The sequence below is a fragment of the Saccostrea echinata genome, unplaced genomic scaffold (genome assembly GCF_033153115.1).
Source record: "Saccostrea echinata isolate AGI-Se365-2 ecotype Australia unplaced genomic scaffold, CSIRO_AGI_Sech_v1 ptg000027l, whole genome shotgun sequence".
Taxonomy (NCBI): domain Eukaryota; kingdom Metazoa; phylum Mollusca; class Bivalvia; order Ostreida; family Ostreidae; genus Saccostrea; species Saccostrea echinata.
This window is the reverse complement of record NW_026889776.1, coordinates 7606090-7618385: the sequence shown is the minus strand read 5'-3', so window position 1 is coordinate 7618385 and position 12296 is coordinate 7606090. Positions and strand designations below refer to the sequence as shown.

The following is a 12296-nucleotide window of genomic DNA, read 5'->3' as shown; positions in this document are numbered from 1 at the left end:
ACCAAAATTCGACATTTTACCGCTAAATAATAACTTTCACCTTCCATGTTGATGTTCTAACGCACGTGGTCGGCAGTAATTAGTGACCTGGATGAAATGAAACTTGCGTAAACACTCTTCTTTCAGCGGTGAATTCAAATTTCGCTTTTATGTAACCAGGATAGAAGAATTAAGTTGAAAAAGAAAATATGACGATAGTAAGTCATATTGACAAAAATGACGAAAATACGTACTTAGTGAATATGACGATTATCCATCATTTTTCAAAAATGACGGATTTCAGTCTCACCCCTGACTGATAGAAGTTTTCACACAATAAAACCCCAGTTGGCTCCCTTAATTAGTTTATATAATCTTTTACAGTGATGGTATAGAGAGGGGCGTGGCCTTCACTCAGTACCCTCAGTACAGCTGTTCTACAACTGGGAGCAGTATCAATGCTTTCTACAGACATTACGCCAAGCGAGCACAACCCTCCAGCATACTGTGGAGCTGTATCGACCGCTGGCCCACACACCCTGGCCTGATTCAGGTCAGAGTTGTTATATCTCAAAAACAGCTTTTCAGATATCAGAACTAAATCCATTCATTTGCTTTAAATCCTGATTCTTTTAGTCTTGCAATTCTTTCATTATACAATGATGTGCATTGGTGTGGTAAAATTTTATGTTGGAAAGGAATGTTTTCAGCTTACATAATGACACGCCTATTTCTTCGGTAAGGAAAAGCCGTCACATGCTTCATTTGAATACCAGTAAATCAGGTATTTGATAAATACAATAGCCAATTAGATTGGCAGTTTAAATAAACACCAAGTAAACATGTGTTCAACTGATGCATGTGATAATTTCAATAAGCATGTAAAGTTCCTAATTATGAACATGTTTGTTGCAATACATGTATGTGAGTTTTACAGATTCAGGGAGTCTCCAAGTCTCTCCTAACTTTATAAAATCCCCATATAAGCAAAACTCCCATTGCTGGTCTCAGAGAGTGGGATGTCTTAAAACATAGTGACAAATATTGCTTTCTCGTTTCTAAGAAAATGGGTGTGTCTTTATGTAACAATTGATATTGGATGAAAAAGACCAAAATGCTCAATTCAAACAAAAAATTTTACCACTTCAATCCGCATCAATATATAAAGAAAAATTAACTTAAAGGTTGTTCACATCATTTGCTGTTCAAGCATTTATAGCACTGAAAGTAATTTCCATTTTATTTATCAATTATAAATTTAAAATTTGATATGTAACAGTTACTATAGTTTAAATCACAATTATGAAATAAATAACAGGTCTGTTATAAGTGATAAATAACAAGTTTAAAAACTTCTTTGGGAAATGAAGTGGGTTGGTCACGTGATCAAATTCTGTGAAGCCAAAGGCCTTCTCAGAAGATTTGATCACGTACCAATCCACTTCTTTTCCCAGTGAAGTTTTTAAACTTGTTATTTATTACTTATATCAGACCTGTTTACTCTTACGATTTTTGTATTTTGTACGGATTTTGTACGGATTTTGAGTCCAAAAAACGTCTCACGTTTTGCTATTATAAAAATACGGAAATTGGAAATCAGTTCGTTTGGATTTTAGCTGTTGATTTTCGGTATGATCTTTCTCAGTTTGACACTTTTTAACCGCTAAAAAATGAGATGGATTTCAATCACTTAAGTGGTGTCAGGTTGTCAAAACGTGGTGGTTTAAAAAATGACAGAAACCCCTCGAAAGAAGGCAAGTTATGATGTTTTTCTTTGTTATTAAACCATGTTTTAGTAATCAGAATGCACATGTACTTGTTCTCTAGTAATATGTAAAATCGATGGAAAGTGAAATCTTACGGGGAAATGCCGAATCTCACTAACAAATATAATAAAAGATACTGAGAGACAACAATATGGGTAAACAGGTCTGTTATATATACATTTGAGACGGACAATCAAATATAATCGAATATAAATATTGCACTAATTGTTCGTCGTAAATTTTGACAAATTACGCAAGGTGTAAATCGGCTTGAAAAGCGGTTATGCTTCAAATTCATCTGGCAAAGGATTCTGTTTCGAAGGGAATATTCTGTGAAAGGCTACTTGTGATCAATTATAGTGAGCATATTGGTGTGTGGGAATTTTTGTATTCATGAGAACCCATATTCGATGTTTAAAAAACACAAGAAACATGTCAGATGTTTGATAATAAAAAGTTGGAGGAATTTCGGTCGGAAAGGGATGGATGGAGCCCAGACCAGTTAACTTGAAATCAAGTATGAAATTTGATCAGAAACATAAAATCTACGATTTCAATAAGGCATATTTATTATGATGTTAACACGGAGACACAGGCAACAGCTTACATTGTTAAGACAATGATCTTGATGATGGAGGTGTGCCTACCGAACTTCCAAAGTGCAGTGTTTGTCAGCTGTTGTGGCATGATTGCATTACATTGCTATTTTCCAACAGATTTTCAAATTTATTGTGAGTAAAGTTAAATGAAAAAAAAAGCATTCAGAAGTCTACAAAAAAAATAAGGGTAAACGTTGAGACTATGCAGCTCAGACATGAAATTTATAACACGTAGTTTTCTATTCTCTATGTAAAATCGATCAAGAACTGTATTAATTACTCGTTTACATTGTAAATAAAATGATTATTATTTTACTTGGGTATTTTGTTCATTTTAATGCATGAAAGACATGCTATAGTGCTAAGTAGAGTAAGTCTTTTTATGTACATATTACTGCGCTGTGTGATTAGGTTACGTAATGACCTATGACCTTCGAAAAACTTCATACAGGTATAAAGATATTTGCTCTCTGTATGTTTATATAATAGAGAGATACCACAAATGTATATACAAGGGAAAATAATGAAAATATCTTTAAAAAGCACAGCAAATATTAATAGATAACCATTCTCAAGTAGTGTAGATTCAAGTTTGTTTAAATCATGATCCGAGATCGGGGATTTTATAGGAAATATCTTTTAAAAATCTTTTTCTTGTTCTTGTTGGTTTACATCCTTGATCCATGTGTTTTTCACACCTTCATACAAAGGTGAGATCTAATGGTTATATGTATATGTTGCATTAACCATATTTCATTTATTGCAGGCTTTTGTAGAAAGCATTCAGAGTGAACTTGCCAAATTTCCAGACAAAGATCAGGATGATGTTGTAATCCTGTTTTCCGCCCACTCTCTCCCTCTTAAGGTGAGCATGGGATCTAGTATGATGTTATTTATCTTTTGAAGCTTACACTACCTTATGAAGAATGACAAGCAGGGTTCTCCATCATTTTAAATTTGACTGTGGCACAAGTGCTAATATTCGCAGTCTTTCACAACCAAATTCGTGAAGAAACCACTAAATAATTTTTTTAAAACCCAACATTTCTGAATAACTATAATTAAATATACAAAGGGCATTAATTATATGGCAGATTGAAGAATGAATTTAATAAAACAATTCATGGATATTGAGTATGTATACATAGTGTTAATGAAAAATCAGAATACATGTACATGTACTGTGAACCCCCTCTCCTCTTTCCAAAAATACATACATATTAACAAATATAAACAAATAATATAAGTTTATAGAACCTGAAAATAATACAGGGCTAGACAAATAGCATTGCCTGATGCCCGAGACAACCAAATTTGTTTGGCGGGCAAGTTATTTGATAAGTGGTAGCAGCCAGCGGACAGGTGCTTTTCCACTTAACAAAAATCGTATACTCAGATGTTTGTTTTACCACTGTTAATGAATCGCAGCAGAGTGCCTTTTTTTGATGCAGTTGACCACTACATTGAATACTCTGTCGGAGATCCTCTAGAATTTACCCATTCATATGTTGTTAAAATTTACACTAGATGTAAAACATGGCAGTTATGGATGTTAAATGCCATGAATACACATGATATAAACATGTGTCACTTGTATTATAATTGGAGCTGTTGACTGGCGATCACACACAATCATGAAGTCTATAGTTCAATTGACATTTAGGAGATACGATCATGGATACGATTTACATATTATGAAATTAAAGAAATTTCGTTTCTTCCTTTTCATAGAGGGTAAGGGGGGTGTAAATACAAAAAAAAAAAAAATGATAGAATTTGGTACTCATAAAGAAATAACAATCAAGCCCCTAATCCCATTTTTCTGTTTCTACTTTAAAATACATCAGGATTGTTTCACTCGTCATTTTGACGCTTTATTGTTAACATCAAATTTGATGTCACGTAAAACGTTTAATCTCCCCCACTGTGTTGTACGTCTTTAACATTACATCAATACCAGATTTACGATACATGTAGGATGTTTGGCTCACAGTGGCAATGCAATTTTAGAGACATGGTTATCTACAGTAAAGCTAAGTAATTAATTTGTTTTAAAATTTCAATTTGCAATTATTGGGAAGTGTGAAAACAAATTGATTCCCTTTTTTCATCAGTGCATGCATAAAGTTCAGCAGGGATCTAGAACATGATTGCTTGTGCAAGCGAAACAATGGTCCCTAATTAGAGTAAATTTTCCAGTATGCTTTTGCATTAAAAACTGAAAAATAATGCATAAATTAGAGTTTCATTTTGAGTTTAATAAATGCATACATATATGTTACTGAATACTGATCTTACTGTGATGCTAATATTTTACTGTGCCGGAACTATGCCACATTAAATGGCCCATGGAGAACCCTGGTCAAGAAACTTATTTTGATGTTGATGTAAACTTGAATGTACAGGTTGTGAACAGAGGTGATCCTTACCCAGCAGAAGTAGGAGCTACAGTTAACAGAGTAATGGAAGCTCTGAATTACAGCAACCAGTACCGCCTGGTTTGGCAGTCTAAGGTAAAAATTTCAAAGATTTGACAAAAATACCAGAATGCTGAATGTTCTATAAAGTTTTTAAGAGTACATTTTCACTTACAAAGGAGATTGAAAATCATGTTTGTCTATAATTACCTTAAATGAACCAGACAGACAGATGGACAGACAGACTAACGGACATGAACACCATGACATAATACATCCTGTCTTACAAAGGCTATTTAAAAACCTCAGAAAACAAGATGTTCATGTTTGACAACACTAACTTGCTTACAAGATGTCCTTGGGTGACATTACTTACTTGACTTAGACTAGGCTAGGCTAGACTAGCTAAATAACTAACTCAGTCAGTCAATCAATCAATCAATTTTATTAAAATCTAATGCCAAACACAAACATGAACGTTTCGTTCTCTGAGTTTTTTAAACGCCCTTTGTAAGACAGGACATATTATGTTATGCTGTTCATGTCCGTCAGTCTGTTCGTCCATCCGTCTGTCTGTTAGCTTTGTCTGGCTCATAACTTTAATACTATTAGGCCTTGAATTATCAAACTTTGTCAGCTGATACATCTTTGGTAGAAGGTGTGCTGCACATTAAAAATAGGTCGCTATGACCTTTAATTAAGAAGCTATGGTCAAATATGGAAAAATCCTGTCCGGTTCATAACTAGAAAACTATTAGACCTAGAATCATCAAACTTGGTAAATTAATGCATCTTGGTACAAATCTCTGTTAACCTTGGACTTTCATTTAGGCGTGGCATTCTTGACTGTGCATAATTAGCGTCTCTCAATTGGTGACCTAAATTCTCATTGGTTTGTATTCCTCAAAAGTCCAGTTTGATGTACAGTCTAGTAAAGTATTGTCTAGTGTATGACAGTCTAGTTTAGTCTAGTCTAGTACAGTCTAGTCCAGTTCAGTCTGGTCCAATTTGGTCTGGTCTAGTCTAGTTTAGTGTAGTCCTGTCTAGTCTAGACTAGTACAGTCTAGACAAATGCAGTTCAATCTAGTGTATTCCAGTCTAGTCCATTGTGGTCTAGTCTAGTGCAGTCAACACTAGTGTAGACAAGTCTGGTCTAGTTCAGTCTAGTTAGCTAGTCCAATCTGGTTAAGTTTAGTCTAGTATGGTCTAGTCTGGTCTGGTCCAGTGAAGTTTTGTCCAGTCTAGCTTAGACCAGTGTAATCTATCTAGTCCAATCTTATCTAGTCCAGACCGGTTTCTAACGTAGTTCAGTCTCTTGTCTATTTAGTGGTGTCGCAAGAAAAATCTTATTAATTAGTTAGTACTAATTAGTTACTGTTATCAACTCAACCATGACCATTTTATTTTCTGAGTTTATGAATAGAAATTAAAATGATCATGTATTGTCTAAATCCTGTGTGTTTTAAATTTTGTGATGATTGATTTTTTTTTTAAGGTTGGACCTCTTCCATGGCTAGGGCCTGCGACAGATTCCGCTATAGAAGGACTTGCTGCCAAAGGGAAGAAGAACATCTTATTAGTCCCCATTGCCTTCACTAGTGACCATATTGAAACTCTCTTTGAATTGGATCTGGAATATGCTGAGGAACTAGGAGAGAAGGTTAAATACACTATCCCCCCCCCCCCCCCAATCCCGCTCCCTAATAAGTTGATACATTTTTTTGCAATTTCTTTTTGTTCGGTCAATTTTGTCACATGGTATTTCCAGGTCATATCTTTGTAACCCATGGTTGTAATAAAGTCAACTTGGGTATTTTGATCTAAAAGTTTGACATTGTCTTGTATAAATTTCACAAAAAAATCATGATCACATGACATTGAGATGTTGAAATCATATAGGGGCCCTTAGTTACTTGGCAATAGTTCATGAAAATTCACCTAAAAGCAATGGATCTTTCTAGTGATATGCCAATTCCTGCTGTCCAGTTTTTGCAGAAAATCCAATATTTGATGACTATTAGAATTAAATTAGAGCTTTACTTAAAAAAATGCTGTTCAGTGTAGTAAAATATAACTTGGAAGTTGAGGATGGAGTCTCTCATGTGTTTTTTAATATTGCTTTATTGCCATATTTTTCAAACTGTCATTGTCAAAGTCACTTATCTATAAGCTCAAGTGAGCATTTCTAGTGATGAAACAGGATCTTGCATACATCTGTCTGTAGTGTGTTCAAATGGAAAAAAAAAACTATAATTAAAGGATTTTTGAACATGCTAATCAGTTGATTCAATCGCACTGATGAAAATGATGATAATCATGAAAACATTATTTGGGAAAACTTTACACGTTTTATTGTACTATAATAGTACATATATCCGATTATGAGACATTATGTTCAGTATCATTTTTTTTTGCCAAGTTTCCTGCCACTTTATTTTCTTGTAAAGGCTAAATTCTACCAAGAGTTATCCTTCCTGCTAGGTCATTTTCTTTACGATAACTGTTGCACAGTATATGTTTTAATTTAAACAGACCTAGAACTAAACTTAGTTGAATTGTATAATATATCTCCCTTACTGAATTCAATAAAAGAAATTTATGCAATAGTATAAAACTTTTTGAACCTCAAAAAAATGATTAACCTATGATAACCATCTAAATGTTAATGATGATGTTAGTATTCGATTGTTTTATGCCCCTGTAATTGAAGATTCTGGGGCATATAGTTTTTGCTCTGTCTGTCCATCTGCCTGTCTGTTTATCCACTAAAACTTTAACCTTGCCTTAACTTTTGATTGGTTGGAGCTATGGCTTTCATATTTCACATGTGTAGTCCTTATTTGGATACCAACACATTTGACCTCTTGACCTTGACATTAGAGTTTGACCCACTTTTGCAAAATTTTCCACACTCTAACCTCGGCAATAACTTTTGAACGGTTAGTGCTAGGGCTTTCATACTTCACAGGTGTATTCCCTTTCCTTGGGTACAAAGATTTTTTACCTTTTTACCTTGACCTTGGAGTTTGACCTACTTTTAAAAAACTTTAACCTTGGCCAGATGTTTTGATCTAGGGCTTTCATATTACACATGTATATTTCTTGTGACAAGAACTTCTTTGGGTACCAACAATTTTGACCATTAAAGCTTGACCTTGAAGTTTGACCTACATGTATTTTTGAAAAACTTTAACCTTGGCCATACCTTTTGAACAGTTGGTTCTAGGCCTTTCATGTTTTTCAGGTGTATTTCTTTTGACAAGACCTTCCCTTGGGTGCCAAAAATTTTGCCCCTTTGACATTATCCTTGGAGTTTGACCTTCTTTTGAAAAACTGTAACCTTGGCCATAACTTTTGAATCGTTGTTAAATCATGTTATCCAGCCTCAGCTTCAGTGATCAAAGCTTGAGAAACTCATGATATTCAAATGATTTACAGCAAAGTCTTTGTTTTTCCTAATTCTAAATAAAATATTCCTTAACCTTAAACTTAACTTGCATTGATTTCTGAAAGAGGTTCTCATTACATGTATGTATATGGTATTCTGTAATCTCAAGTTGTTTTCTTTTTCAGCACAACATCAACATCAGACGAGCCCCAGCTATGAATGGCAGCTTAACTTTCATCAAGGTAGGTAATTCTAAGTATGAATAAATAAAAGCTGCTAATCAATTTAGTCAAATTCGGGTTGGAATAAGCCAAATTGATGATGTCTGTTGTTCGATTCAACATTAGGTTCTGTCTATCGCCACACGGCAAGAGTGTTGCTGATATCTCTATGACACTACTTTTTGGCATTCATTGTCAGTTCATTTCTTTTGAACTCCTCACATGCTACTTTACTGCCATTTTGCTATAAGTCATTTTGTTTTGAGTTGTAGTATTAAGATTATTTGAACTCTGTCCAAATGTTATTTCTGTTTTCATTCCTTTTTGCATAAATCTTATGTATCAAATTCAAAATGAGGGTCTAAGAGAAACGTCATAATGAAGTTGGTACATTCTAGCCATGCGGCAATAGACAAGACTCAACGTTATGTTTCTTTTAATATTTTTTAAGTCATTGGATATTTCTGAATAAACTTTTAGGGCAAAGGTCAAAATAGATTGAGGTATTAATATATAAAGTTTTGTTGAAAACTTTTGATAAAGATTTTATTGCAGTTGTAACATTACTTTTGGATCAACCTTTGTATATATATATATATAGATATTATTAGTTACATAGTTTTGTAGTGACAGGGTGCGGGATGATACCTGGTTAGTAAATTTCATACCTGGCGAGGCGAAGCCGAGCCAGGTATGGAATTTACTAATCAGGTATCATCCCGTACCCTGTCACTACAAAACTATGTAACGAATTTACCCCACCGATAAAACATTTATATATTGTCTATGGTTTGTAAAATTGTTTTCCTCACTATATATATGTTTCATCATCACTCATGCAATGCCTATTATGACGTCATGTGTTACGTAATGTTGTTTTGCAAGTGTTTCGTGCTGTAATAATGTACTGACAGTTTTGAAGACTTCAGTAAAGGGAGAAAAGGGTTCAATCTCGTTACTTACATTAGTTAACTGTTAAATTGTCAAAAGACACTCGGCAAACCTCTTGAACTCGAGTTGTTCGAACGCTACAAAAAAAACGATAACTCCGTATCGACCATGTATTGATTTTCAAGCGACTAGGTATAAGTAATACACCCCCTTCACGTGACAGACTTCAACCAATCGTAAGCCAGGATTTCATCGAAAAATCAACAGAGGTGGGGTAAATATATATATATAAGAGAGAGAGAGAGAGAGAGATGTTTTAACTACAAACACCACCATTTTATTCTATCTTGACTTTAATGATCTCTAATGTAGATACCAATTTGATGACTATATTTCATTTTAGCTCACATGAGCTGAAGGCTCAAGTGAGCTTTTCTGATCGAAATTTGTCCGTTGTCTGTCGTTGGCGTTGTTAATGGCTTTGTCGTAAACTTTTCACATTTTCATCTTCTTCTCTGGAACTACTGGGCCAATTTCAATCAAACTTGGCAAAAAGTATCCTTGGGTGAAGGGGATTCAAGTTTGTTCAAATGAAGGGCCACACCCTCCTCCAAGGGGAGATAATTACGAAATAACAAAAAATTAATGGCATTATTCAAAAATCTTCTCCTCAAGAACAAATAGGCCAGGAAAGATGAAACTCATGTGGAATTATTGTCAGGTAGTGTAGATTCAAGTTTGTTCAAATCATTACCCCCGGGCGTAGGGTGGGGCCACAATGGACGATCAAAGTTTTACATTGGAATATATAGGAAAAATCTTCAAAAATCTTCTTCTCAAGAACAGCAAAGCTATGATTGGTCATATTTATATGGAAGCATCCTCAGGTGGTGTAGATTCAAGTTTGTTCAAATCATGATCCCCAGGGGTAGGGTGAGGCCACAGTGGACGATCAAAGTAGAACATAGGTGTATGTAGGAAATATCTTCAAAAATCTTTTTCTCAAGAACAGCAAAGCAATGATTGGTAATATTTATGTGGAAGCATCCTCAGGTGGTGTGGGTTCAAGTTTGTTCAAATCATTACCCCCGGGGATAGGGTGGTGCCACAATGGACGATCAAAGTTTTACATAGGAAAATATAAGAAAAATCTTCAAAAATCTTCTTCTCAAGAACAGCAAAACTATGATTGGTCATATTTATGTGGAAGCATCCTCGGGTGGTGTAGATTCAAGTTTGTTTAAATCATGACCCCCAGGGGTAGGGTGGAGCCACAATGGACGATCAGAGTTTAACATAGGAAAATACATGTATAAGAAAAATCTTCAAAAATCTTCTTCTCAAGAACAGCAAAGCTATGATTGGTCATATTTATGTGGAAGCATCCTCGGGTGGTGTAGATTCAATTTTGTTCATATCATGACCCCCAGGGGTAGGGTGGGGCCACAATGAATGATCAAAGTTTTACATAGGAATATTTAGGAAAAATCTTTAAAAATCTTCTCAAGAACAGCAAAGCCACTGTTTGTAATATATATATGGAAGCATCCTCAGATAGTGTAGATTCAAGTTTGTTCAAATTATGACCTCCAGGAGTAGGGTGGGGCCACAATGAAAGTTCAAACTTGTAGAGAAAAATGTCACAATTAGTCAAAAAATTATGTAAGCATCCCTAAGTGTAGATTTAATTTTGTTCAAATCATACCCCCCACTCCCTTTTAGGGTAGGTTGGGACCACTTATGTGCTTTTCAATACTAAACTGATTTTTCTTTTTTCCTAGCCACAGTGCTCAGGTGAGCTATGTGGCCTCTGGGCCTCTTGTTTAATAATTGTGAACATTTCTCAATCTGGCCATACTGTCTCCCTAATTTCTCACTGTATCTGATGTAGGCACAGGCAGATATTGTGAAGTCTCACTTGGAGTCCAACCGAGCCTGTTCTAAACAGCTGCTGCTGAGATGTCCAATATGTGTCAACAACACGTGTGGTCAGGCCAAACAGTTCTTTAGTGACCAGCAGGTGCTACTGGACACGCATAGACAACAAGAAAGTGTGGACAGAACAATGTCAGCTCACGTCTGAGCTGGACAGGAAGCTGTGTTCTAATTGTCAAATGCACAAGATTCTGTAAAAATGAACTATTCCTTATATATCAACTTTTTTATTTTACTTTATTTATGGGCAAAAGAGGGTCTTTCATAAATTCTTGGTTCTTACAATATTTTTAGTAAATTAAAAATGATTATTTTTCTACTATTTAATGTGAATGTAAGATATGTTTAGTTATGTTTACATCCCTGTGTTCAAGTCTTATCTAAAAGTCACTAAGATACAGTGTCTACATGTACCAAGATTAGTTGAGTGGGTTTGTCCAGGGAAACTTTTGATTGATAGTAAAGTTCCAAACATGTTTTTTTTTTATTGTGAACTTTTTGTGTTGAATAAATGAGGTGCTTTTAGATTGTTTACAAATTAATCTCTTTATGGAAGGCTTTCGGTCAGCTATTGATGTTTGTGGGATTTAACAAAACCAATATAAGAATGGTAGGTTAAAGGTTACTCCATTGTTTGTGGTGTATAAATTATAGGTTTAAACAAGTCTTATAAATGATCTAGAATTTCGTCGTCTTTCATTATTGCAAAACAAGAATTTTGTTGAATGTTTGTTATTATTGAAGCAGTCTGGACTATAGGCATGTACTTGGCTATGTATGCCGACTACCGACGTGATTTGCTCAACATGAATGCATGGATCAGGTATTTCCTATTAATAACTCTTCCCCAATCTAATTAAAACACATCCTTATAAGTTTCGTTCCTTAAACTCTTCCTAAGCCCTCAAAGATCTTACAACTCAAAAACATACCGTGCTTTTGTGAACTTATTAAGTGCACATTTTTGAAATAAACTTGGAAAGATTGTTTGCTTATTTAGTAATTCTTAGAAAACGATTTGTATATATTATTTAGCAGTATGCTATAACTCAAAAAGCACATGATATTTCTCAGACGAAATATGGTTTTCACACTTTCGT

General features: G+C 34.7%; 1 protein-coding gene across 1 annotated transcript in view; it reads left to right on the top strand.

The window, feature by feature from the left end:
• Window positions 1–11721, top strand: part of LOC133193485 (ferrochelatase, mitochondrial-like) — a 36167-nt gene extending 24446 nt beyond the window's left edge. Inside the window, exons 6-11 of the mRNA XM_061329453.1 lie at window positions 364–532; window positions 3111–3209; window positions 4750–4857; window positions 6257–6421; window positions 8335–8391; window positions 11153–11721. Of these exons, the coding sequence (XP_061185437.1) occupies window positions 364–532; window positions 3111–3209; window positions 4750–4857; window positions 6257–6421; window positions 8335–8391; window positions 11153–11344 (790 nt within the window). The 3' untranslated portion in view covers window positions 11345–11721. The remainder of the gene's footprint in view (window positions 1–363; window positions 533–3110; window positions 3210–4749; window positions 4858–6256; window positions 6422–8334; window positions 8392–11152) is intronic.
• Window positions 11722–12296: the final 575 nt, after the last annotated feature.